Here is a 27,941-nt window from a genome sequence, read left to right on the forward strand (position 1 = left end):
GCATCGGCAGGCGGACTCCCAACCACTGTGCCACCAGGGAAGCCCATGAATCCTGATATTTTAAAGTTGGCAGTATATTATTAACACTGTCCAATGTAATTAGAAATTCCTTAATATATCATTTTGATATTAGATAATATAGCCCTAAAACAGTATTCCTTGTTTAATCCATTCCCTATTTTAGGATATTTAGTTGTTTCTTATTTTTTTCTGCAATGAATTTCTTATTATTTCCTTGGGAGATAGTCCTAGTCATGGAAAGATACTTTTCTCTTATTAAAATTAATTAAAATGAAAATTAGTTAATACATAAATACACTGTAGACGTGACTAAAGTCCCTGCTGACCACCTCCCTCCCAGTTCCTGGTCTTCTCCCCAGAGGTAATCAGCAATATCATTTTGTTGAGGGCATTTTCTATGCATTTACATACATAGGTGTGAACACTTTTAAGGCTCTTAATACATATTGCCAAATTACTTTTTCTGGAAAAATAATAATAAAAAAAAAAGCAGACTTAGTTGGGCAAATTTTAACAGTTAAAGTCTGCAAAAGAGACATGGTCCCTGACTATATAGCACCATGTTTCTCTGGCCTGATTGAAATAAAATATTTCAGGAGATTTTCCCTTTAAACAAATGAGTTTCATCTTTGCCAAATAAGAGGATTCCATTAGACTAGCCCTTAACAGAGCTGTCTCCCAGGGACATAGTCCACTAAAACGAGTATACTTTCAGCTCTAGCTTGGCCAACAAGTTGTAACAAAGTTTAGGAGCTTGGCAGTTAAGAAGGCCCAGGGGCAACCCCCAAGCACAGATTTTTCACTTGTCTGTCGTTTTTGGGGTTGGGGGGAAGGGGGTCTCACCAGAGTCCAGTCCTAGCCTTGGCAGCCCTGAGCTCTAGAACGTGCATTTTATAGCTGGAGCTGGTAGGGTTGAAGAGGTTGGGCAGGGTCAATGAGTTTTCCTAGGGCATTAATGTCATTTTTTTCACCAAGTGAGATCAGGGTATCCAGGCAAGCTCAATCTTGGATTAAAAGGGGCCATGTGGGCTTCCCTGGTGGCGCAGTGGTTGAGAGTCCGCCTGCCGATGCAGGGGACACGGGTTTGTGCCCCGGTCGGGAAAGATCCCACATGCTGCGGAGAAGCTAGGCCTGTGAGCCATGGCCGCTGAGCCTGCACGTCCGGAGCCTGTGCTCCGCAGCGGGAGAGGCCACAACAGTGAGTGGTCCGCGTACTGCAAAAAAAAAAAAAAAAAAAAAAAAAGGGGCCATGTGATTTGGGCAAACATGACTTTCCAAAGTAACCATAATAATTCCACCCTGGCATTATACATTCTTTCAATCAGCAAGTCAAGGCAATGTGTCTAAAGGCTCTTGGCCACAAAGATCGTTCAAGAGAAAAAAAAACTGTGAAAAAGCAAGAGACAGTTACCAGCCAAAGCTTGTGTTGTATGTTATGGCCAATAAACATCACTACTAAATTCTACTGCAATCAGAAGAACTGGGATATGTTATACTGATAGGATTTATCCTGCATCACCTAAAGCCTTCCCCCAACACAAACTATAAGCCATTAAGTATTGCACAAAGCTAAGCTAGTATAATTGTTGCTATTAGTGTCTTTATTGAACTCTTCAGACCGACATTCCTAGTTCTGACATAAATTAGTGGGTTTCTTCTTTCCAATGAGCTGTCCATCTTATGAATTCTGTAAATAATGGTTCTGAATGGCATGCAAATGGCACACTGGCACTTGCTTTGCCTTGTCTGATTCTTCCAGTTCCTTTTTGGGGAGATTTTGAAATCCCATTTGTTCTAATAGAGAAGATATTTGAAAGTCACCAAGTTCTGGATTTTGAACTAATCCTGACAGATCTGGTCCCTGGTTCTAAATCCAATGTAACAAGACATGAAAAGAGAAGGATGGCTCTAGTTTTATACAGTGACATTTTGAAGGTCTTTACAAAGCAAAATTTGACAAACTGTGTATAGATTAAGTAGAAACCAGCTGAGAAAATCTCCTGCAAACTACATAGGGATCGGAGCCAGAGGGGCTGAGAAGAAACGTGCATTAGTGAGGCCACCTTCATTTGAAGATCAGTTCAACATTGCTTCCTGAGCCCTATGTGCTGATGGCTTTTGGAGGGGTGTGGTAGGGGGTAATTATGAACTTGCCAAGTCTTTACCAGTTAACAAGGTGGGCTTTTCAACAGTGATGCCTACTTAGGTGGTCACTGATTCCCTACTGGCAAGACAATTCTACACGCGCTTATTTTACTTGTTCACATTAATCTAGACATTGTGTCTTCCCACAGCTGCACTAGGCTCAATTATTTTTGTTTTTATTTTGTCAAGCCTAGTTGACATTATTTGCTCATATTTTATGACAGACACAGATCTGTCTCTTCTCTTAGCTGCTCTTTTATTTTCTATACAGCTTATATTTATGAAGGATCCAGGCTGGTGAGTGAAAGTCTCATAAAAGTCATCATTATTCTGTGCACTTCTCTTGTATTCTTCTCTTCCTTCATTCTGTATCTCATTCTGAGTAGACTTGTCTTTTGAATCCTCTTCTCTTTAATATTCCTCATATTTTATGAAGCACACAGATTTGTGTGATAACGACTCATCAAAGTCATCATTATTCAAGACATTGTCTACCTGTTCTCATTCATTTCTCTCATCATTCATAAATAATGCTCAGACTTGTCTTTCAACTCCCCTACTTTTTTTATTCCTCATATTTTATGATCCACACCAACTTACAGCATATGATAAAGCCCCATAAAACTTATTATTTTACATTTATCAGCATTGAACTCTCTTTGTAATGTACTGGATTTTAAATGTTCTAAGATTCCCTGTATCTTGCTGCATTTGCTTCCATTATTTACACACTCCATGTCATCCATTTTTCACAAGAATAACTCTTAGCTCCTTTCATTCCTGGGTTACTAGTACTTACTATAATCTTTGACCAACATCAGCCATCCTGCATCAGTATAAGTTGTCTAAATTTCCGGACAGTATTATTCTTTTTTAATTGGCAGTAATTTGGATTGGCACTGCATGCAGAAACCTAGGAAAAAAATCTTCTCAGGCAAACTCTCCATTTCAAAAAGAATGCTCTCACGTCTGCTCGCTTCCCCAGGCTACTCGAGCTCCAGATGGCCCTTAGGGAACCTTCAGATGTAGTCTTGGCAGGTATGGTGTATTGTGCCACTTCATACAGCACAACTGCCACTTTGTACGCTCCAGCTTCTAAACTCAACTTTCTTCATTAATTGTGGGGGGTAGCCTTGTATCTGCTTTATTTTTCCTGATTTACGCAACCACTAAAATATACTTTCTCCCCCATGTACATAATCTGTTTGTTTATGTTTCCAATATCCAAGGTGGCCTGCATAATTCACCTTTTTCCTAGGTTAGATCCTTGCTGAAGTAGTGAGGCATCTATGGCTGGGGTCTGTCTTCAGTCATCCCACAATCCTACTTTCCGTGTTTTTTGTCATGCCCAATTGCGGTGCCTCCCTGTTTCCTGTCCAGCTTCTTCAAATCACCATTTAAGTGAGGCAGTCATACTTGGCCTGTCCTTGGTCTGTCCTGAGGAAACATCTTGAACTCTTAAACTTTTGCCACATGAAAAAGTTCAACGTGAGTCCTAAACCTTTAAGGACCTGTCTTTCCCTGAAACCTTTTCAATTAAGTAATATACGGAACTCTTGTGAACCTTCCAAACTAGATTACAGAAGCTACTGTCTGGACTATCATGAAGCTGGCCCTGCACATGTGTATAGCAGGTATGTGCCCAGTGTGACTGTCTTTTGTGTTGGTTGTGTGTGTGTGTTTGAGTACTCTCAATGGCGGGTACTGCATGCTTTCCATCTTTGTCCGGGGCTCTCCTTCTTTGATCCACAGACTTGGATGGGATATTTTGCTTCCTTGAACCTCTAAAAACAAGGACTTCTCCCTGCTATTGTGGGTTAGAGCAAGATAACTTGAACTTGGATGAACGTGTCCAATGTGACTTTAAAAACATGTATGGGGAAGATCACCCCTCACAAGTGTCTCTCTTCTTCTTCTCTGGATAATACAGGCCAAGCTGTCGACCTGCTGTCACTATGCTAAAGCAGCAACCTCAGAGGAACTGCTTCTCCCTTTAACTAAATGCTGAATCCTCTAGGTGTTTGGAGCTTGGTCTGAAGAACAGGGCATCTTGGGAAACGCAAGTCAGTACACTTTACCGAGAGCCTTATTTAACTAACAAGCTGCTTGTTAGACAGTTCTGATGCAAAAGGTCTAATTCATTCTGTATTTGCTATTTTCGTGGCATAGTCAAATTATCCCTAGGCTTCAATAAATTCTTGGTTTCATTTTCCTCTTCCCTTCTTTGTTGTCTTTTGTCTTGGGTGTCAAATTTCCAATATTCATTCAACACCTCAGGCAAAAAACATTAACCTCAAGCACAAAAGTTGGTTTGAAAAACAAGGCTGAAAACTAAATTGCTGAAAGAAGATGTAATTTACTGCATGGTATTTCTGATTAAAATCTTTCGTAAGGAAAATGAGGCTCAAGGGCTAGGGAAGTTATAGCTATTTGCTTTTGTTGCTAACAGGAGCATAAGCAACCTTTGAAGGGTAACATTCAAAATCAAGGACCTGGCCAGCAGGGGATCTAGCAGCAGGTGGACAGGTTAGGTTGTTTTTTCCACAGGAACAGATGAAATCCTTTCCACAGCTGACAGCTCTAGTCAAGAGATAGCATCGAGAAGGACTGGGCTGAGAGAGGCTATGTGAATCCTCTGCTCAGTGGTGTTGGAATCCTGCCCTGTAAATTCCTCTATGAGTTGTCAGTTGGTTCAAATCTCCAAGGGACAGAAACCTGCTGCATATGAGGTGTGGTTTCATGGTTCTCCTGACATCTTCTCCGCGGGCTTATTATACCGTAACGTTCCACAGCTGTAGACTGTGTCATTTGGGCTAAATCACTGCTGCTTCTGGGGGCGCTACTGGAATGCAAATACCTCTGAGCGGTTGGGACAAAGGGCTTATGATGCCCTCTTATCCACTGTGGCACACAATGAATAAAGGATCTTCTTTTAAGAGTGTAATTTCGGGACTGTAGTATTGGTCCTCAGTCCCTTCTGGTTATCTTTCTCTCATATACACCGGTGACTCTCAAACTTGATCATGCACCAGAATCACCTGGAAGTCTTGTTAAAACACAGGCTGCCGGGCCTGCCCTCCTGTGTCCCCTGCATTGGCAGGCGGACTCTCAACCACTGTGCCACCAGGGAAGCCCCAACTCAAATATTTTTATATGAAGTTGTAAAATACTTCCGGCCTATCCCACAGCACTACTTCAAGGGTTTCAGAGACCACTTTGAGGTTCCTGTGTAACAGTTCATTTATTAGAAGCCAGCATTCTGGATTGTGAATTACGACCTTCTCATCATGAGAGTTTTGTCTGATAATTGACTACTTCAGGGAATTAAATAGTACCCCTGTGATTGGAAAGAATGAATGGTCCTCCTCAAATGCTTAATTTATGAACACTAACCCCATTATTCCTTTATATACAACTATATAATTACAATTTGGTATTTCATAACTCAAATACATTTGAGGGTTCTAATATTCAGATATTTTGGGGGTTTCCACACATCACATGCTAGTTTTTTTTTGATGTATGTTATCTAAGCTGGTACAGTACCATGAAAACATTTACTTCTATAGCATAAACCTGTTTCCATGTTCTGCAAATGTGAACGCAGTGAATGTTTATATGTAAACCCAATAAAATCTCATTAGTTTTTAGTTAAATAGAGCAGGCTGATTTAATCCTACTCAGTTGGTCACTAGCCCAAATAAATAATACCTACCAAATGGGTAACATTAAAAGCAGCTAGGAGCATTACCCATCAACATTCTAGGACTTTGGGAAAGGTGGTGCTATTGCAAATGCAGATAGCTTTTTAAGAAGAATTATTTTCCTCATGGCTAGTGATGTTTCAAGTAAAACAAAATGGGGGCACTCACCCTGAGGTAGGGTGCCTATTTTCCCATCTGCCCTGGTAATTGCTTGTCAAAAGTAGACTTGCTTTTGATGCCTGAAATCCCCAAAGTAATGGGAAAAAGATCAAGTGTTTTGAAGCAATAAGAAAACTGACAACACAGTCACATTTTCAGGACTGCAGAAGTGCCAGTTTGCTTCATTTAGACACATGATTATTTCTGTCCAGAATTTGAATCCTGAAATATTTGCCCTGGAAGCCCTTGTAACTCTTGAATAGTCTCAAGTTTTATTTTATTTTTTTGGTTGGTTTGTTTTTGTCCTGTTTTCCACATTACTCAAATGGTTTATCTTTGTAATCAGCCTTATGGGGTTTTGTTAACCTCATTAACCTTTCCTGTCACTTCTCTGTGAATCTGCCCTTCAAATAAATGGATAGTCGTTAAATACAGGGCAAGTCTGTCTTGTTGGCTATAGCCTGGCCATGGATTACTCTTCCCTCCAGGAGGAAAAAGTGTGGCCTAACTGTCCACGCCAGTTCTAGCTCTGGCTTGTTAATAATCATCGATGTGACTTTTCCTAAGAAATGGGATTACTCTCAGCCTCCTTTGTTCCTTATGGAAAGTGAGAGTGATAGTTCTTCCCTGTCTTATCCCCAGTCACCTCACAAAGATGCTGTAACAATAAAGTAACCCAGTAAAGTGACTGTCTTTTGAACTGGAACTTTCAAATTATATTCTATTATGTACCCTATATATATAAAGTATATATATATATATATATGTAAATACATGTGTTTGTATAAATAAGATATTAAGCACTTACTATGAGTCAGGTACCATGCCAGGCACTTTTCTTATTTTATTTCACTTACCATCAATATAACCCTGAGTAGGTACTACTATTAGCCTGTTTTAAAAAATGAGGAAACACATTCAGAGAGGTTAAAAAAAATTGCTCAAGATAACGCAGCTAGTAAGTGGTAGAAATGGTGGACGTCTTTTGACCTGGACCCTAAATGGCCTAAGCTGTAGACTTTTTTAGTCAAGATGTAAATAATGTGGCTACAGATGAAAAGAAAGTGCTTTTCATCCACAGGATGTCACTACTTTGTAGACATTTACCAGCTGCTGAGCACTTTCTACGTGCAGGGTGTATGGTGGAGATGCACCACAAGATGTCATTTGTTCTTTCTCCCTAGACTTGCATTGACTCTGCCCTCTCCAGGGACAAGATAAGATGACAGAACTAGCTAGAGTCACTGCAAGCAAATTGTATGGCTGAGAAGTAGGTATTAAGGATTTGATCCTTTCGAATTTCAATCCTAATTGAGCAGTAAGTAAGATAGGTAAAATATTAGAAGACACCTATTCACACCGAGATAAGCTGTAGACAGCTACTGGTACTACTAATCACCATTATTAAGCACCTCAGAACATCTGAGTTTCAAAATATCACAAATAATCAATTGCACAGCTTTTGAAAGATTTGTGCTCAGATTTCTTTGCCCAAGAGCATTTGCAAAGAAGTGAAAGTCACACATTCCTTCTTTTTTGGTACCTTTAGGTGTTGACTGCTGATGTCAGGAGCTAGCCAGCACTATAAATCTTGGAACCTTCAGCACTTTGTAAGTTTTTAAATGTGTCTTGAACATGTTTCCTGAACTTTAGCATTAGACAAAATAGTTGTCTGAAAATCAGGAGATCCCATCTTCACACACGTAACACCTTTCACATACACGAGATCAAAGTGCTTTATTAGCAAGTAGCAGAAATCTTACTTCTCACTTGGGACGACTACAGAAGTGATAAGCAAAGGAGGTTGCTTAGGAAAAGCAACATGGGAAGACAGACAGACTCACAAGGAATCATGGCAGAGCCAACCCACTCTTGGGTCCCTCTTCCAAATGTGGGCAGGTTATGTGCAGTGCCTCACTTTAGAAAGAAAGGTGAACACAAGATAGATTTGCAGGTGCTGATGCCTTAGAAAGAGCTTCCCCCAGTCCTTAGTTTATTCAATTTATTCAGCAATTGTTGCATTGTGTGTTCATCAGTCCCTAGTTGTGTACCTGGCATAATGTCTTTCACATTCTTAAGATTAAAAATACACAAAGATTTGCCATTAGTAAGTATACCTGGAGGTCCTTAACTACTAGATTCATGAAAAAGTTAAACACAAAGCATATGAATTCAAATTTGTTCCTCAGCAAAATTATGAATGATTAGGTACAGACCTTCTGGGGGATACCTGTACATAGACTGTGAATGTTAACTCAATGAATGCTTTAATGTTATAATAACATTGCATTTCCTTATAAATATTCTAAAATATAAGCTTTCCTTACCTCCTCTTTTTCATAATTCCAAATCAGGATGTGGTTTCTACGTATCTGATTTCTTTTAGGGTCAACACTAATTGATGACAATCTGCTATTTTAAAAAATTCTTTTCATGACTTAAATGGTCGAGGGCTGTTGCTGATTTCTCTTTCAGAGGCCATTCAGTTTGTCTGAGGTATTCAGTTTTTCTCAATGTATTCCTGAAGGACAGGCACCCCATCCATTTATCAGTAAAACCTGGTACAATAACCAGTATGTAGTAATTCCTTGAGAAAGGTTTGTTCTACCTTTCTGTTTCACACAATGCCACAGAATCTTGATTCAGTGGACCCTAAAAGTGACAGCCAGGCTCTGGATTGTGTGATAAGCTGCTGCAGAAGGGTCCAGGTGGCAGGAAACATTCTTGCCAAGATCATCTAACATATAGATGAATGCTATGAGCTCTCTGCTCTAGTGCCAGAGAGGATTTCCCAGACCACTCTGTCTAAAATGGTCACTCTCTGTCCCTAAATTTTCTTTATCTCGTTTGACAGTACTTATACCTACCTGACATTTACCTTTTTCATTATTGTCAGTTTTCCTCACTAGACTGTATGGGGAAGGCAATTTGCTGTAGGCCAGAGCCTAGGACAGTGCCATTATGCGAACCAAGTAAACACTGCCATGTTCATCGATCTCAAGAGTGAAATGATTAATCTTCCCCAATGTGGATTATCTTGAAAGAAACTGTAGGGTCTATCATTACAAATGACGCCAAAGTGTGGTTAAATGGGAAGTTTTTTCAGTGTGGTAAATGGGAATTTTTTTGGATGATTGTTTTTTCCCCTTGAATTCATCTGTTTAACACAAACATTTCAAACTGTACTAAAATTATTTATAGGCCCAGATGTCAAAGGATGAAACTTCCTGCGAATAGTTAAGCTGCTCACCGTCCAAATAAGCTTTGTATTTTTTCTTGCAAGTCATCCAGGCGCCTCCTCAAGCTCACCTGAGTCGATTAGTCCCATCCCTGAGTTTCTGCTGAAAACTTCCAGGTCAGTCTCACTTCTGTAATTGTTTAATGACTTGGTCTCATTTGCTAGAATACCTTGTCTTACCTCCATTATGGTTACCTGACTGCTTCATCAAAGCAGTCGAATTTGGGACCCTGAGTTGATGAACCCCAAGCTCCCTGATGTTCCATTATCCACAGAATTTATTGCAATTTGTAATTCATTTAATTCTTTATGTATCTACTTGATGCTTTGACTGCTTCTACCACTAGAATGTAAAGGGAGTTCTGTGAATAAGGGGACTCTGTTTCTTTTGTTTACCTCCATCTGCACAGTTCCTGGCACAGAGTGGGTGACTCAAGAAATATCTGTTGAATAAATGAGTGAATACATATCCTCATCACTTTATAAAAATGAGTTGATAGGAGGATATTAGATTACATTAGAGACAGCAGAGGACTTTGGTATCTCTTGTAGAGAAATTTAAAGTTCTCAGTTACTCTGGAAATACTAATATTTCAATAAAATGTACATTTTAAAAAACAGGAATTTGTATCTGTCAAGTATGGTTATTCTTAAGTCTTCATCAGATCCGAGATCAACAGCAATGATCATCTTCCTGCAACCTTCGCCTTAACCTCATTCTTGATTTAATAACTCATTTTGCCATTCACAGGATTTCAAATGGTATACGTTCCCAGATCAACTAAGTGCAGAAAGGCATAATTTATTAAACAAGTTATGATAGTAATCATGGCTGTTGCCAGGTATCATGAATAATGATTTCGTTACTGAATGGGGTATAGTAAAGGAAGGGAAGGACTTGGGTAGGTAAAGAGTTTGCCAAGAATGCCATGCTCAAGGCATTTGCGGTACCTCAATTAGTTTTGGGGTGCTTGTCTTTGGTTTTCTCATGAGCTGGAACAGCAAAGTGAGCCAGTTCACAGCAGTATTCCTATGACTTCCTGATATTGCTCCTTATTTTCTAATTTTTCCTTGGTTTCAAATTTTGATTATCTAGCCCACTGAAGGCAGAGAGGATTATTGATGCTTACACAAAGTTATAAATGATGTCAATTATGAACAGGCTCTGGCAGTGGTGGAATGTCTCATAAGTTTAAAAAAAAAGAGTAATTACTTTGCTACTGTTATATAATCACTTCATCTTTTATGAATTTGTTCCTGTGCTATTTGGAGAACAGTAATCTTACCTTTAGGCTGCTTCTACATTTGGGAATTGACTTATTTGAGGTCCTAATATCATCTGTGTGTTCTAGGCAACCAAAAAGAGTTTTTCACTAGCAAATATGAGAAGAGCACTTCAATATCACTACAACTAAGCCACTCACTCATTCACTCATTTTCTTACCAATTTTCTGCCAGATGCTGTGTTCGGATCTGGGGATACAGTGGTATGGCAGATTAAGGATGGCCACGAATTCTTTGATACCTCTCTCCGCTAGAGGTAGGATTTATGACCCTCCCTTTGAATCTGGACAAGCTCTGTGACTACTTTGATAAACAGTATATAACACAAGGGACACTGGGACAATTTCTGGACCCAGGCCTTAAGAGACTGGTATCTTGTTGTTTCCTGTCTCTTGGAACGTTACCTCTTGGAGCCCTGAGCCACCGTATAAGAGCTCTGACAAACTCGAGACTGGCTGCCATGCCCATAGGAAACCCAAGTAGAGAGGCTGTGGGTAGAAAGAGGGATTCCTGGCTGCTGTCCAGCTGTTCCAGCCCCCAGCTATTTGAGTTATACCAGCTGAGAGCCCAAATATCATGGAGAAAAGAGAAGTCATCCTGGCCATACCCTGTCAGAATTTCTGTCTTTTTTCCCTACCCGGGAAAAGAAAAGAAAAGAAAAGAAAAGGAGAGGGGAGGAGAGGGGAGGAGAGGGGAGGGGAGGGGAGGGGAGGAGAGGAGAAAGAAGTTTCTTTTTTCTAACCCACAGAATCATGAAATGTAATCATAATAAATTGTTTTAATCCGTTATGTTTTGGAGTAGTTTGCTACACAGTGATAGATAATCAAAACAGGGAGAGAACAAATCAGACTTGATCCTTGTCCTCAAAGAACTTAGATTTTAGCAATGAGGACAGTTCAGAACTTAAATATTGCACATCCCAGTGTGGAGCAAGAAACTGAAATACAGCAACTTCACAGAAAGTTAGCACTAGAAGAAACCTATCACCCTGCTCAACCTCTTCATTTTGTAGCGTGTTAACAGTGCTGTCATGTGCTTAGTGCTGGATGAAGTTTGGTCCCAACTCTAGAACTTTTCAACTAAGGCTAGGGATCCCACCAGAAGCAGGCACAAGAGGCAGCCACACCCACACCCAGCAGCATTGCTGCAAAGTTTTAGATCTTTAAATTGTTCTTAAAACTTACTCTAAGTGACAAACAATCGTCAAATGCCTCTCAACATACACATCTTTCTCATAGAAAGTGGACATTTTGCTTCTACTATGGTGGGACCTGGGGGTTTATTACTCTAAGATGTGAGGCAGAATGTACATCAACTTATTCATGAGGTGTCCACAGGTCCCCAGTGAACTAAGGGGGGAAATATCCTTCCATTAATGTGGTTTTTAGCTTATGTTCGGTCACTTTTTTTCTCTTTTTAAACCAACACAGCAAAGGTTCAAAAATTAAGTAAAGAGTTAAGATTGGATTTTTAAAGACTCTCAGGGAAACAGATCAGAAAGAAAAAAAACGAACACTTGTGGCCTTTCCATGAAAAGCTATAGAAGCTGTGTAGTCCAGAGGTTACGAACTCAAAGGCCAGCAGGGCCAGGCAGGACCTTGAAAGTGAGGGAAGTGAGTCAGGTGCAAGGGAAACAGTGAATGGTGAGCTAGAGAGGCATGTCATAGTCATTCCAGAGGGGTAACTGGCCCTCAGCTCTGGATGGCCTCTACCAGAGATGTCAAGCTTTGTCAATTTTCTAGAGAAGGAAGACATTCCAATTTTTATGTTAGATCTCTTAGTTTCTAAATGTTGGGCCAAACAAAATACATCTGTGGGCTGATATTAAGCAATGCCTGATGTAGACACCTGACATGGACTGATGTGGGGATCAGCCTCTCGTGGCTACAAAACAGACAAATGAGTTTGGCCAGACCTTGCTGTCAGCGGTTGCACTAACCCCGGTAGGATTTTGTTTTTTAAATGCACTTCTCCATTAGTGATGATGAGTGAAATGTCCGGCTTTGCAAATTACTGCTGTCGTTTAGTTTAATGTACTCTTGTTTTTACATATTTATAAAAACCTTTTACATTATTAATAGTGATTAAATGCTTAGACACTGAAGATCAATAATGCTTCTGTTCACCTATTTACATTATTAAAAAGTAATAAGTCATACAGGGCACGTAGAATATGTGGTTTACTTTGTAGTCATGTTTGGAGTCGACTGAAAACAAGAAACTCAGGTTACAGGGTAAAATGTATTTAAGGAAAAAATGGTAACTGACTTGGGCTTGCTGGAGACTCTACCATGGGCAAGTGGCATGTTCCCAGTGACATGACACCATCAGGGACACAGGAGGTCTCATGTTCCATGTGCTCTCACATGCCAGTGCAGCACACTCAGAACAAGAAAGGCTAGTCTCACTTGGATGCACAAGGATGCACAGTTATTTAACCTTTATCTGTCCTTGCAACAGTCAGTCACCTATATGCCACCATCTTTAGCTCAAAGGCCTCTGATGGTGGCAACACTCAGCAGCAAGTCCTCCATGCGGGTCACATTTTGCCAGTAGGCAAATGAGCCCCTCGGCAATGCCTTCTTCATCCACCTACTCAGCTATCACTCAATTATGTGGCAAAAGCCAAAGAGGAGAATGGTTCCCCTGATTATAGTACCTAAGTGTTCTAGATCTGTCTGAGGAGAGCAACCCCACAGTCACAGATGGAAAAGGGTCATAAGTCTTCAGCAGAGCTTTCTAAGTAGCCAAAGTGGCTCAGCATGAGGTCAGGCTCTCAGTATGAATCTGCTTGGTTTCAAATCCTGGCTCTGACACTCACTGGCTGTGACCCTGGGCAAGTGACTCACTTGAAATCTCAGTTCTTGTTTTCTCACCTGAAAAGTGGGGATCGTAATGGTGCCTACCATATCGGGTTTTTGTAAGGATTAAATGAGATAACACATGTAAAAGCTTGGTAAGAGACCTGACACATAAGAAGTGGTTAATAACAATTTACACGTAGCAAAAGGCCTGTTTTACCAGTTGTTCAAAAGTGTTCTTCTACCAAGAAGCTCATTACCATTGACTCAGAGTTTGTAAATAATGTCACTGAAATGTGTTAAAATGAGCTGGATTTTACAATATCGCTCGGTTTCTAAGTTTCTTGTGTTAACCCAGATGTCATTCATCCAGTAAAAATGAGATCTGAGTCACTAGGCTCATTTAAGGACAAGTTGAAATGGGGCAGCAGTGGTATAACAGAAAGATTATAAGAGTTGCTACAAAGAAACTTGCTGGCTGTGTGATGTTGGGCAAGTTATTTAATCTCTCTGAAGCTCAATTCCCTCACATATAAAATGCACCAAGACAATACCTACTTCACAGGGATACTGTGAGGATAAGATGAAATAATGTACGTTTGAGAGCCGCACAAACTAAAAAGTACTATTGAGATGTAAGAGCTTGTACCTATTATTACTTATACTCTACATGATCAGAATTGGATTGATTTTATCCAGAGATAACCCGAATAACACTGCATGCGTTGATTTTTTAAAGGAAATATAGTTACATTGCTTGTCCTCAACCGTTTCCCTTGGAAAAGGCCTGCACCTTTTCTGACAGATTAGACATGTGTGTCAGAGCGGAGACCACTGGAAGAAGGAGTCGTTCTGAATTCAAATGTGACTTACAGGCCAAATGATAACTTGGAGCCTTTTACAAAAGAATGAGGAAAACTCAATCAAACCAGGAGGAGGAGAAGGGCATTAAGTACCACAAGTAATAGGCTTGTTCACTCTGTGAGTGGCTGGCAACGCTGCTGAAGCATGAAGCTGAACCGCAGGGGCTGGAGTTTCCCTTCACTTTTCTAAGTTTATTGCTCAAACGCCCTCCTCTGGATCACAATGACTTGGCTCCTGTCTCTCTCAGGTCCTGACTTTCTCCCTTTACTTGAGTTCAGTGAGTCATTTAATACATATCTCCGTGTCATGGCGGTGGTTATTTCATTTACCTATTTTTTTTTTCTTTTGGACTGACTTTTCCTTAAGCATGAATAATACTTTTTGTTTCCTTTGTTCGTCTGGTGTGCAATAAGTAAGGCTTCACTATCTCAAGAATTACTTTGACTACAGCCATTTGAAATTACCCCAGAGTTGTTAATGAGATGGGGGAAATACTTCAAAATGGGGATGACTGAGTCTCTTGGGAGAAGGCAAACTTTGACTAGATCCCCTGGCAGAAAAGGCCTTTCTTGTGATGCATTGGCAGTTGGCTTGGGGTTCTGTCAAAGATTTAAAAGGTTAGAACTGCACATAATAAACATAATGAGAAAGTTTTAAGTTTCACTAACAGTTCTAGTGTACAGTCTGTGAGAAGGATGCTGAGTGTTTTAAATTTCCACGCACATCGTTTTTTTTCCCTTTCCTAGTGTGTATAGGTCAAGATTGAGTTGTGATTTTCTTAGATTATCACTCATATCAATATAAACTCTTGACCGAGTTTTTCCTGGGGCCTGATAACACCCACCAGGATGCAACTGAGTGGGTGGGATGTAGACAGGAGCTCCTGGACAAATACTTTCCAAGTTTTTTTTTTTTTTTTAATTTCTGTTTGTAATAGTCTAGAAGCTAGTGAAATATGAGAAACAGTCAGAGTGAAGGGAAGAGTTTATATTCCATGCTTGGGGGAGTATTTTTCTCTTTCTTCCTTTGGTCCTTGTTGTATCTGAAGTGAACCTGCAGCTGCCACAGCCATCTTGCTACCAACCTAAGAATGAAGCTTATGCTGAAGATGGTAGAACAGAGAAATGGAAAGGACCTGGGGCCTAGATGATGTTACTGAACGCTTAGGTCAGCCAACCCCCAAGCCCAACTGCTGGACTTTCTATTCTGAGAGATAAACATCCTTATAGTTTAATAACAATATTTACACATGTTGAATTGTGGCATGAACAAGGCATGAACATTTTTAAGAGATCAGAAATGTTGACTTCAGTGACTTACTTATATCTAGTGCTAATGACTAAAATATATCATTGCTGAAGATGAAGCTGAGAAGAACAACGAGCAAATTCATGTTATTACACTTCAAATAAGTAAGTTAGCATTTTAAAATTTCTTCATCTTATGGGTTGGACTTCGGTCTCAGGTCTTTAGTGACAATTCACGCATTTGAGCTTGCCTAGAAGACAGATTTTCACAAGTCTTGCATTTCACATTGGGACATCAGACTCACCCAACTCATATGGAAACATTTTACACCATGGAATAAAACTTAAAATTTGGCTTTTGAAATTCAAGAATTTTTTAAGGGATCAATCCAAAAGCTGAACAATAAGTTTGTAAATTATACTTCTGTTTTTGTCATTAAAAGCCCCATTTATACTTTACTACGAATAATACACATCATGTGTTGTGTGTGTGTGTGTGTGTGTGTGTGTATCTTCCTTTCACGGTTAAGGAAAAACATGACCACTGTTCATTAAGGAATAGAATAAATACATATATACCTGCTGTCAAATGAGACCTCTGGAGGAATGACATGAGTACTGTCCTTGCCAATGAGGAATTTGATTCGATCATAGAAGAGTCTCGAAGTGTGCTGAGAGAAGAGCGGCTGGCTTTGCTGAATGAGGTCAAGAGGATCTGGTGAGCCTTGGCAGAGAGGACTTACATAACAGTTGCTTTGTTGACAACAATCGGGGTCCACACAGTCAGTCAAACCATCTGAAAAAGAATTTTTGAAATTTAGTGTCAAGAGAAACAACATAGTTAGTAACATGCACAAATGGAGAAATATCTAGAATATCGCCAAAGGTAATGGTCCACATTTTGAGTTTAGAATCTATTAAATTCACATGTCTCTCATGAATTATTACCCACTCTGAATTTACGTGGCACATCAGTGAAATTCAAACTATTGTGTTCATAAATCTTTCCTGAATCCTCCAGCAGTACTACATTGTTTAGCATTTGAAGAGAGTATTCTGTTAGTTATCACTCTTTTGAAGTTTCTTTCTTCCTCCGCAAGACCATTCCTCTGGGATTGCAACTATTTCTTATAATTTTTTGGAATTTCTCACATCATGTACATTTATGAACACATAATTAACAAATGTTTGCCAACCTGAATTTGTATTTTTAAAAGATTCTCCCAATATACTTGTCTATTCCTAATTCCCACAATAGAAGCTGGTATTCTGATGGTGACAAAGTGTCTAAAGCAGGGCAGTGATTTTCAAACATGTAGTCAATTACCTGGGGAGTTTATTAAATTTGTATATTCTTGAGTCCCGCCTATTGAAGCAGAATTTCTTCAGAGCCCAGGATTATGCCGTATTTAATCTGAGTGATTCCGAAGCATACTAAATTTTCAGAACCACTTTTTTAGGAATCTGTAGAAGTGACTAGAGCTTACTTGTTCCTAACTGCAGTTATTTGAAGCAAATACTAAGAAATTTCCGGTATATAGTGATGAATGGCTCTCTTTCATTTCCTAGGCCTTCACCATTTACTCCAGACTCCTGAATCCATGGTTGTTCCAACAAATAAATCACATAAAAGCTTCATTCTTTGGTAGAGGAATGATGTGGGACACAGGGGTTACAGAAGGAGGGGAGACTGTTGAGAACCTGATATAGTTGTCCCTCGGCATCTGAAGGTGATTGGTCCCAGGACGCCCGCGGATACCCACATCCGAAGATGCTCAAGTCCCTTATATAAAATGGCACAGTATTTGCACATAACCTACGCATATCCTCCCGTATACTTTAAATCATCTCTAGATTACTTATAGTACCTAATACAACGTAAATACCATGTACATAGTTGTAAATACAATGTAAATGCTATGTAAATAGTTATGAGGCACGCGCCAAATTAAAGTTTTGGTTTTAGAAACTTTCTGGAATTCTTTTTTTTCCAAATATTTTTCATCCGTGGTTGGCTGGATCCAAGGATGCAGAACCTGAGGATACGAAGGGCTGACTGTAGGTGCACAACACTGTGTTAGGTGCTTGGGGAAGGAAAGAGGTAAAAAAGAACCCTTTCCCTGTTTTTAGGAGCTCAGAATTTAGGAGGAATAGGTGCATAAAACAGCTGACTCTTACACTAGTTAAACCTGCAATAAGTGTTATAAGAATTACGTGCAAAGAGAAGGGGTTGGAGTGATTATTTGAGCATATGGACACTTCATTCCACACTCAATAAGCAAAAAAAAAAAAAAAAAGTTAAAGCCCTTCCATGGTCCTTAAAGCAGACCAGTAGCTCTAATTCAGATTTTTTGTTTGTTTGTTTTGCGGTACACGGGCCTCTCACTGCTGTGGCCTCTCTCGTTGCGGAGCACAGGCTCCAGATGTGCAGGCTCAGCAGCCATGGCTCATGGGACCAGCCGCTCCGCGGCATGTGGGATCTTCCCGGACCGGGGCACGAATCCTCGTCCCCTGCATCGGCAGGTGGATTCTCAACCACTGCGCCACCAGGGAAGCCCTAATTCAGATGTTTAACAAGGGTAAATATAAAAATGCTCATCTTCTTGGCTTGCAGTGGAATAGGGAGGTTCAGATGGATCACCCGCTCCTTAAGGCTGATGATGAAAGTTACTGGCACCGGTTTCACGCGGCTCTTTTGCTCGCTCTCTCTCCTTTACATGGCTGCCCCTGTTGAGCTGGAGGGGGAAGTACCACAGCTGGGGGCAATGAAAGTCAGGAACACCTAGAGAGCAGGCGTTTGGAACAGTAGCCCTAGGGCACCCTGGAAATATTCTTCCCCACATGAGGTCCTTTCAAATTCCCTGTACCATAGACACTACTTTGATTTAAAATGCAGTTTGCTGCTTTCTGGCCTCTACCCTGTTTGTTCAGTGTAGTTCTGCCCCTGATTTTTACTTCTCTGTATATATATTTCTTTTTCACTGATGAATAACTTTTGTGTGCATTAGTTTCCCTAAGAAGTTCCCTTCTGCTCCCCTTTCTCCCCTCATTCAGCAAATTACATTAACAGATTTTCTATAGATTTTAGATGCCACTATCACCTCTCTCTCCAATACATTGTTCTCAGCCTCCTATTAGCACATTATCTCTTTACTCTGCCAATTAAACATCTGGATGTGCTGGAAAGCTGGCAAAAATATCAATCTGATTTAAACAGTTTTCTGATGTCTGAAATTGATGCATAATATACTAAACAATGAAAAACTGCTTTTCAGATAGCCAGTCACCTTTATCTTTCAATCGGCAGCAAGTGCAGTAGTAATAATCAGATTGGGCATTCACAGGTTTCGACCTGTCAACCACACAATTCTAACTTATTTTTGAAAAGAAATAGATTTTAAATAAATAGTAATGCCCCAACGATCTTCAAAACCAGATTCTAAAACTAAACACAGAGCCAATTCAAAATTGGGACTCACATTCTCATCTAGTTATGTGCTATAAATTCCAAGTTAATGTTTCATATTCACTAATTGCCTATTATACAGGGCTGACCCTCTAAGACCTCTGTTTTCTGAGAACAGCAAGACTTCTGTTGAATCTAGAAAGGCTGCAGGCAAGCAGACCAATAATGGTATGCAACCCCGAATTATAATTCATAGGTAAGCCCAGTACATGGGCAAAGATCTACTTACCAATTATCACGTTGGATAACACTCCATACAGTATGTCTAGACTGTTACAAAGAAGTGCAAATGATATCACACTGCTTGTGTGGGTTTCCTTTTTTCTTTTTCTTTTTTTTTTTTTGGCTGTTAATGGTTCTTTTATCACCCTGAATTGGAAGCTGTGGCACCCTTGACAGCCAGGCTCAAGGTGTCAGATATGGACATATCAAATGTTAGCTTACTTTACTTTTAGGGCCTGTTCCCTTTAAAGGAATAAAAATAAAAGCTAGCAAAATAAAAGGGAGGTTAAATTGTCTTGAAGGACTAAACAGGGCATTCACTGGTCCTAGCTTTGCCAGCCAGTTAGGGACTATGCCAGCTGGCTCAGTTGGGGTTGATGAAGGTCAAGGACACTGGTTTCTTCTGTACATGATCAAGTCACTCACTATTAAACTTTTACCTACTAGATGTATGCCCTTGGTTGAAAGCAGGATTGGACAAGGGAATATGAACAATATAGGGAAAACCCACATTTTCCTAATCCTTAAAATGAATTTACAAATATATATCCTCTTAGGGACAGCACCCATATTATCACCTTGATAAAAACGGACAGCAAGTTCCATGGCAGGCTATCCAAAAGGATTTGGCACCACGTATAGATTAGTTAATATTTGTCAGGTATGGCACTAGGTACATCCTCATGTAGTATTTTAACTAAATCCTTGTGACAACCCTGTTAGGTAGACATTCTCATCTCCATTTTACAAATAAAGGAAGGGAAGCTGAATGTGGTTGGAAGAAATATGGGAGTCATATTAACACCCAGTGCTCTGACTACAAATCACACGTCCAACATCACCATCCAAGACGTATGACTAGTACTACTGACCTAGGCTGTAAGACCTCCAAGTGACTGATCAATGTAGGATTTAGAACACATGAAGTGGTTAAGGTGAAAGAATCAGACGACTTTGATTCTAATCTTGACTTTGCCACTTACAATGTACACGATCCTGGACAAATCAGTGCAACTCCTGGATTCTCAGTTTCCTCATCTACTAGATGGGATGAGTAGAACTGTCGTAAGGATCACATGCTCTCATAATCATACCAGCATCGTGCTTAGAGTTTAGTAGCTAGCACTCTCGATAAATGTTAGCTCTTGCCATTAACCAAATTATAGACTGTACAGGCTACAAGGAGTCCAGGGATAGAGTCCTGGGGTAGATGCCAATGGTCTGCAGTGGCAGCTGAAAATGTTCAGACTCACTTTTATTTAAGTTGCCTTATCACTGGCCAGAGGGCAGTTAACTTTTCTGTAGCATATTCAGGTCATTAAAATGTGTTCATTTTGTGAACTCTGCTTGGTTAGGTTGTCAGATAGGTAGGAATCTATGTGGCTCTAAACAGACACTAATGCTACAGTAAATCTTTATTCATTGAATTTCACAAATTCAGAATTTGTTATCATTTGGACAGGGGCTGGACTGAAGCTTAACCTTTTCAGCATCGATAGAATAGAGCGTCTACCAAGCAAATTAATAGTGAAAAAGAAACTGAAGGGCTGATCATTCCAGTGATTCAGTTGAACAAAATCTTCTCGGGCATTTTAGAAACCTACAAACAATGGACTCATTACAAATCATTCATAAATTTTTACTAAAGCAGGCCCTCTACTAGGCACTCCTGGTAGCTTAGTTGTTGTCATTATATGCATTGAAGGTAATATGACTGTATTTCCTTTGGAAATAGTCTCTAATTCATCTTTTTTCATTTATTCAGGCTGACTTTCACCCTAGTATTTTGCTGTATTGGTAAAAAGAAAGTGGGAGAAGTTCAAGTGCACTTAGTACTGGAACTGCCCAAATCATTGTTATAATATATTGTTATATATACATTTGTTTATTTGTTATATACATATATGTTATATATATATGTTAATATATACATATATTAATTGTTATATATACATTTATATATAAATGTATAACCTATACATTTACTTTTTCTGCATCAGGAAAGTAAATTGTTTATATGCCACTAATGTTCACGTCCTCCCCACCTGCCATCAATGGCTTCCCAAATCGCTCAGAATAAAAGCCTGTGTCCTGACCAAGACCTACTTCCTCACAGTCTGGTTCTTTACTGTCTCTCTCTTACCTCTCTGACCTTACCTCCCATTACCGTATCCCACAACCCCCTTCCCCACTGTTCCTATGCCTGGAATCTTCTTTTCTCCAATGTCAGTATGGCTCATCCCTCACCTCCTTTAAGTCTTTACTCAATTGCCACCTTCTCAGTAAGGCTTCCTCTGGCCACATTATTTAAAATGCCACCTCTGTCGCACACTCCCTATCCTTTTTTAACGGGCTTAAAAAACAATTTCTCCATAACACTTACCATCTTCTATCAGACTATTTAAAAAATTTTTTAGTTTATTGTCTGCCTCTCAAAACTAGAATATAAGATCCATGGAACACAGATTTAGTCTTTTTTATTCATTGCTATTTCCTCAATGACTAGAATAGTGCCTGACCCCAAGTAAGCTTTCAATAAATATTTATTGAATGAATAAATGGATGTCCTAAAAGTCCTATTTTTAGGACATTTATAAATGCACCTAGAGATTAATAAATGTTCAATGAATGCATCAAAATATGTTAAGTTACAAATAGATTCTTCATTGATACCACATCTTTATCACACACTTTATATTACTGTATTTCAAACATTCTCATTCATTTTCACCACTACAAAGTAGGAAGATGTCAAGTATTACTAGTCTTAGTCGATAAATAATGTGACAGTTCCATTATAGAGGGGTTAACTGAGTTATAGAGTTTAGATGTTCCAACTTCCACTCGTATCTGGAATCACTTGGCAGTTTAGGCTCTCATAACTAAGTGATGATCTTCTAATAAATGGGTTCCTTGGAAATGAGGGGGGTATGGTCAGAAGAGAATAATTAGGAATATGCTTTCTGTTGCCAGGTCTTTTTTCCCAGCCAAATCTTAAAAGTAAATGCAGAGAGGGGCCCTTAAACAGAGCAAATGTTACCAATTCATTGCTCCTTCTATTTCATTTTCCTATTTATTAAACCCTGCAGCATGCTGGTGACATTCAAAACATGAGGCTTATTGATCCATGAGCTTATATGTGTTCATAATTCACCCATGGTGCTGATTTCTAGATCTAGAAACACTGCATCATAAAACAGGCTTGCAAATAGCTATTGTTCTTAATGAATGGTGACTTGTTATGAAGAATGATTCCTGGAAGATCATTCTCTTTTAGGCAATTAACTTATTGATTTTACCAATGAATATGAATATAGACCACCGGAAGAGTTTATATAAGAGAAGCTTGGACAAACATGTGACAAACACTTAAAAGATCAGGGGGAAAAAGAGTGTTTTGATTAAACACTCTTATTGTACGTCTTTTTAACCTCCGTGACAATCGTTCCACAGTATCAGAAGTCACCTTCCTTCCTCTATGACTTGAGGGACTAAACTGTAATCTTGGATAGCTGAAGATCTTTAAAAATTTACAATGTTCTGTATAATCAGGCCAGTGCCTACCTTTATATTCTCATCTCCCACCAATCTCTCCCTGACTCATTGTATTCCAGCCACAATGACTTACCTTTCACTTTCTAGAAGAGTCTAGTATATTTCCACCTCAGGGCATTTGTACATGCTGTTTCCCTGGCCTGGAACATTCTTCCCCTGACTCATGTGAGGCCTTCCTTGCCATATAGACCTGGTTAGGTCCTGCTATACATGTTTATAGCACTCTAAAAACTTTACAGCACTCTAAACAATTGTAAATATATAGTTATTTGTGTGGTTTCTTGTTTAATACCTAAACCATAAGCTCCATGAAGGCAGAAACTTGTTTGGCATTTTCTCCTCAGTGTCAAGCACAATACTCGGCACAAAGTAGTCATGAATGAATGGAAAATTGGGTGCCCAATCTGAAATGTTTGGCTGAAAGGTAAATAACTCTTTGAGTCAAACATTTGGATCAGCGCTATCCAATAGAACTTTCTCCATTGATAGGAATGCTCTAGATGTGCACCAACACAGTAGTCACTAGCCTCATGTGACTGTTGAGCACTTGAGATGTGGCTAGTGCAACGGAGAAATGGAATTTTTAATGTTATTTAAAGAGTCATATGTGGCTAGTGGCTACCATATCAGACAATGCAGATTTTGGTATCTCCAAATAGATGTCGGATGGTCTATAAAACTTAGCCAAAGAATACAAAGAAGTTGGAAACTTTTATGAAGTCCAACTTATCATTTTTTTCCTATTGTGGTTTCTTTCCTAGCTTTTATGTTTAAGAAGTCCTTTCCAATCTTGAGATCTACCATCTATGTTTTCTTCTAATTGTGTTTGAGTTTTCTTTTGCCTTCAACTCATTAATCAGCTGCAGTGTTTTTATTTATTTTATTCTTTTGGAATAAGATATGAATTGAAAATCTAAGTTTTTTTTTCCTTAATAGTTGTCTCAGCACCACCTATTTCATAATGTTTCTTTTCCCCAATGATTTTTGATGCTGGTTTTATAATATCCTAAATATTTGTACTGGGGTGTGTTCCTGAAGCTTTTATTCGGTTGTACTGATCTGTCTATGCTTACATCAGTACCATTTTGTTTTAATTATCATAGTTTTAAAATATTATTTTAACATCTGATAGTTCTAGCTTGCTCTCACTATTCTTTGTTTTAGCTATTCTGATTCAGTTAATATAATGTCTAAACTTTTTTTCTCATGTCAATTCATATGTGCATGTAATGTATGGTGATTATATTTTTCAAACCCTAAATCAGGACACATGATGAACACATGAAAAATGTGGTCACCATAAGGTTAAGTCTCCTCTTCCAAGCACAAGGTTGTGTCCATGGTATGTGCTTGTTGACTAAAGGGATACATGAGGTCAAGACATTTGATAGATTTGTGATTTCTGTAGTAATTAGTTCTTAAATATACAATGTAAAAGACAGTTTTCAATTTTTTTGCATGTTAAGAAAAAAATCCAAGGGTTATTTGTTCTTAGCTCTGTTTTTATTATTCAAGGAGCTCTTAGGTAGCTCCTAGACCTGTGTCACCCACATATTCAATGAGCCCAACTAGTTACTAAGAGTCACAATGCACTGAATCAGAGTGTAACTAAAGTCAAAGCTTCAGGAAGTAGCAGTAATACTAATGAGTAATCAAAGCTGATTAGAATGCAAAAAAAAAAAATCCTGCCATTCTGTAAGTATCAGCAATGATATGTAGTAATCAGGAAGCAGCTACTTGAAACAACTGCTTGAAAGTGATTTTTTTTTTTTGACTGGGAAGATTTCTTAAGAATTAACATTTAAAAAATTAGGACCGGAGCAAAGAACAGACGCCCTCCGGCGACCTACACGCACAGGGGGGGCCAAATCCAAAGCTGAGCCCCTGGGAACTGTCAGAACAAAGAAGAGAAAGGGAAATCTCTCCCAGCAGCCTCAGAAGCAGCGGATTAAAGCTCCACAATCAACTTGATATACCCTGCATCTGTGGAATACCTGAATAGACAAGGAAATCATCCCAAATTAAGGAGCCCTGTGGATGAAAGGCTCTTGGTGCTGCAGCCAGGACTCAGTGCTGTGCCTCTGAGGTGGAAGAGCCAACTTCAGGACACTGGTCCACAAGAGGCCTCCCAGCTCCACATAATATCAAACAGCAAAAATCTCCGAAAGATCTCCATCTCAACGCCAGCACCCAGCTTCACTCAACGACCAGCAAGCTACAGTGCTGGACATCCTATGCCAAACAACTAGCAAGACAGGAACACAACCCCACCCATTAGCAGAGAGGCTGCCCAAAATCATAGTAAGTCTACAGACACCCCAAAACACACCACCAGACGTGGACCTGCCCACCAGAAAGACAAGATCCAGCCTCATACACCAGAACACAGGCACTAGTACCCTCCACCAGGAAGCCTACACAACCCACTGAACCAACCTTAGCCACTGGGGACAGACACAAAAAACAACAGGAACTACGAACCTTCAGCCTGCAAAAAAGGAGACCCCAAACACAGTAAGATAAGCAAAATGAAAAGACAGAAAAACACACAGCAGATGAAGGAGCAAGATAAAAACCCACCAGACCTAACAAATGAAGAGGAAATAGGCAGTCTACCTGAAAAAGAATTCAGAATAATGATAGTAAGGTTGATCCGAAATCTTGGAGATAGAATGGACAATAGAATGGACAAATTGCAAGAATCAGTTAACAAGGACCTAGAAGAACTAAAGATGAAACAAGCAACGATGAACAACACAATAAATGAAATTAAAAGTACTCTAGATGGGATCAAAAGCAGAATAACTGAGGCAGAAGAACGGATAAGTGACCTGGAAGATAAAATAGTGGAAATAACTACTGCAGAGCAGAATAAAGAAAAAAGAATGAAAAGAACTGAGGACAGTCTCAGAGACCTCTGGGACAACATTAAACGCACCAACATTCGAATTATAGGGGTTCCAGAAGAAGAAGAGAAAAAGAAAGGGACTGAGAAAATATTTGAAGAGATTATAGTTGAAAACTTCCCTAATATGGGAAAAGAAATCGTTAATCAAGTCCAGGAAGCACAGAGAGTCCCATACAGGATAAATCCAAGGAGAAATACGCCAAGACACATATTAATCAAATTGTCAAAAATTAAATACAAAGAAAACATATTAAAAGCAGCAGGGGAAAAACAACAAATAACACACAAGGGAATCCCCATAAGGTTAACAGCTGATCTCTCAGCAGAAACTCTGCAAGCCAGAAGGGAGTGGCAGGACATATTGAAAGTGTTGAAGGAGAAAAACCTGCAACCAAGATTACTCTACCCAGCAAGGATCTCATTCAGATTTGATGGAGAAATTAAAACCTTTACAGACAAGCAAAAGCTGAGAGAGTTCAGCACCACCAAACCAGCTCTACAACAACTGCTAAAGGAACTTCTCTAGGCAAGAAACACAAAAGAAGGAAAGGACCTACAATAACGAACCCAAAACAATTAAGAAAATGGGAATAGGAACACACATATCGATAATTACCTTAAATGTAAATGGACTAAATGCTCCCACCAAAAGACACAGATTGGCTGAATGGATACAAAAACAAGACCCATATATTTGCTGTCTACAAGAGACCCACTTCAGACCTAGAGACACATACAGACTGAAAGTAAGGGGATGGAAAAAGGTATTTCATGCAAATGGAAACCAAAAGAAAGCTGGAGTAGCAATTCTCATATCAGACAAAATAGACTTTAAAACAAAGACTATTAGAAGAGACAAAGAAGGACACTACATAATGATCAAGGGATCGATCCAAGAGGAAGATATAACAATTGTAAATATTTATGCACCCAACATAGGTGCACCTCAATACATAAGGCAAATACTGACAACCATAAAAGGGGAAATCGACAGTAACACATTCATAGTAGGGGACTTTAACACCCCACTTTCACCAATGGACAGATAAAAAAAAAAAAAAAAAAAAAATTAGGACCACTTTTTTTTCCCCCAAAAGGTTCAATTGGCACTTTCTGATTTAATTAAAACTCACACACATACATGCACAAACAAGTATGCAAATATTAATCATTAGCCATATACAATCATTCTGGATGGCTGGAAATGAATCCAGCCATTCTGGATAGCTGGAAAGCTGAGACCACCAAATGCAGGGCATTTAATATATTCTTAGGGATGTTACTTAAACAGTATAAAAATGGATTTATTGTCCAAAATCTTAGTCATGAGGCTTTCAGAGGTTATTTAATCCATCTTTCCATCGCAAAGTAGAACTAAATATTTATTTGTCATCAGTATCATCTTAATACTACCAAATGAAAAAATGGTAATTGAATATCTCAAGGAGCCTCCCCCTGCTACTCCCTAAAGAGACAATCATAAAAATACACTAAACTCACATCAGCGTCTTTGATTCCCACGTAGATACACAATTTTAAAGGAATGTTCATAGGTCAATACACATTCAGCAACATCTTCTATACCTTTTGTATCTATATATGCCACAGATATTGAAAATTGATAATCCATTATTTCATTAATATTTAATTGATCCATTCCTTAAACATTTTTGGCTCCCTTGAGGTGACCTTGACGCCACAGAAAATGCTTGATAATTATTCAATTATTTTTATCAAGCTGTACTTTATTAAGCAGGAAACTTATTTTAGCTCAACCCTGAGTCAGAAATTATACTTGGGACTTCCCTGGTGGTGCAGTGGTTAAGATTCTGCCTGCCAATGCAGGGGACACAGGTTCGAGCCCTGGTGCAGGAAGATCCCACATACCATGGAGCAACCAAGCCCGTGCGCCACAACTACTGAGCCTGTGCTCTAGAGCCCATGAGCCACAACTACTGAAGCCCGCGTGCCTAGAGCCCATGCTCTGCAACAAAGAGTAGCCCCTGCTCACCGCAACTAGAGAAAGCCCGCGTGCAGCAACAAAGACCCAACACAGCCAAAAACAAATAAATAGAGAAGGAAAGAAAGAAATTATACTTGCATAGGTTGTTAATGTATTTTCTGAGCATAACATTTTAATCAATATATCAATTGAGAAATCTCCATTACTGCCTCCGATCTGTTTTGGAATGAAGCAGACCACCTAGGTTTACACCCTGGCTCTATCGTCTACTTTCTATATGATCTTGAGCAATTTATTTAACTTCTCAGTGCCTCCGTTTCCTAATTTGTAAAGTAGTGTTAATAGTAGTTTCTACCTCATGAG

At 39.3% G+C, this 27,941-nt stretch overlaps 1 protein-coding gene across 4 annotated transcripts in view; it reads right to left on the reverse strand.

Moving 5' to 3' along the window:
- The window catches only part of TENM1 (teneurin transmembrane protein 1), a 619,648-nt gene that overhangs the window by 150,174 nt on the left and 441,533 nt on the right, over positions 1–27,941 (reverse strand). For all 4 annotated transcript variants that reach the window (XM_079909820.1, XM_079909818.1, XM_079909817.1 and 1 more), the window contains one exon: positions 16,044–16,260. In XM_079909820.1, coding sequence (XP_079765946.1) covers positions 16,044–16,260 — 217 coding nt within the window. The remainder of the gene's footprint in view (positions 1–16,043; positions 16,261–27,941) is intronic.

Source organism: Stenella coeruleoalba (assembly GCF_951394435.1).
Source record: "Stenella coeruleoalba genome assembly, chromosome: X".
Classification (NCBI taxonomy): Eukaryota; Metazoa; Chordata; class Mammalia; order Artiodactyla; family Delphinidae; genus Stenella; species Stenella coeruleoalba.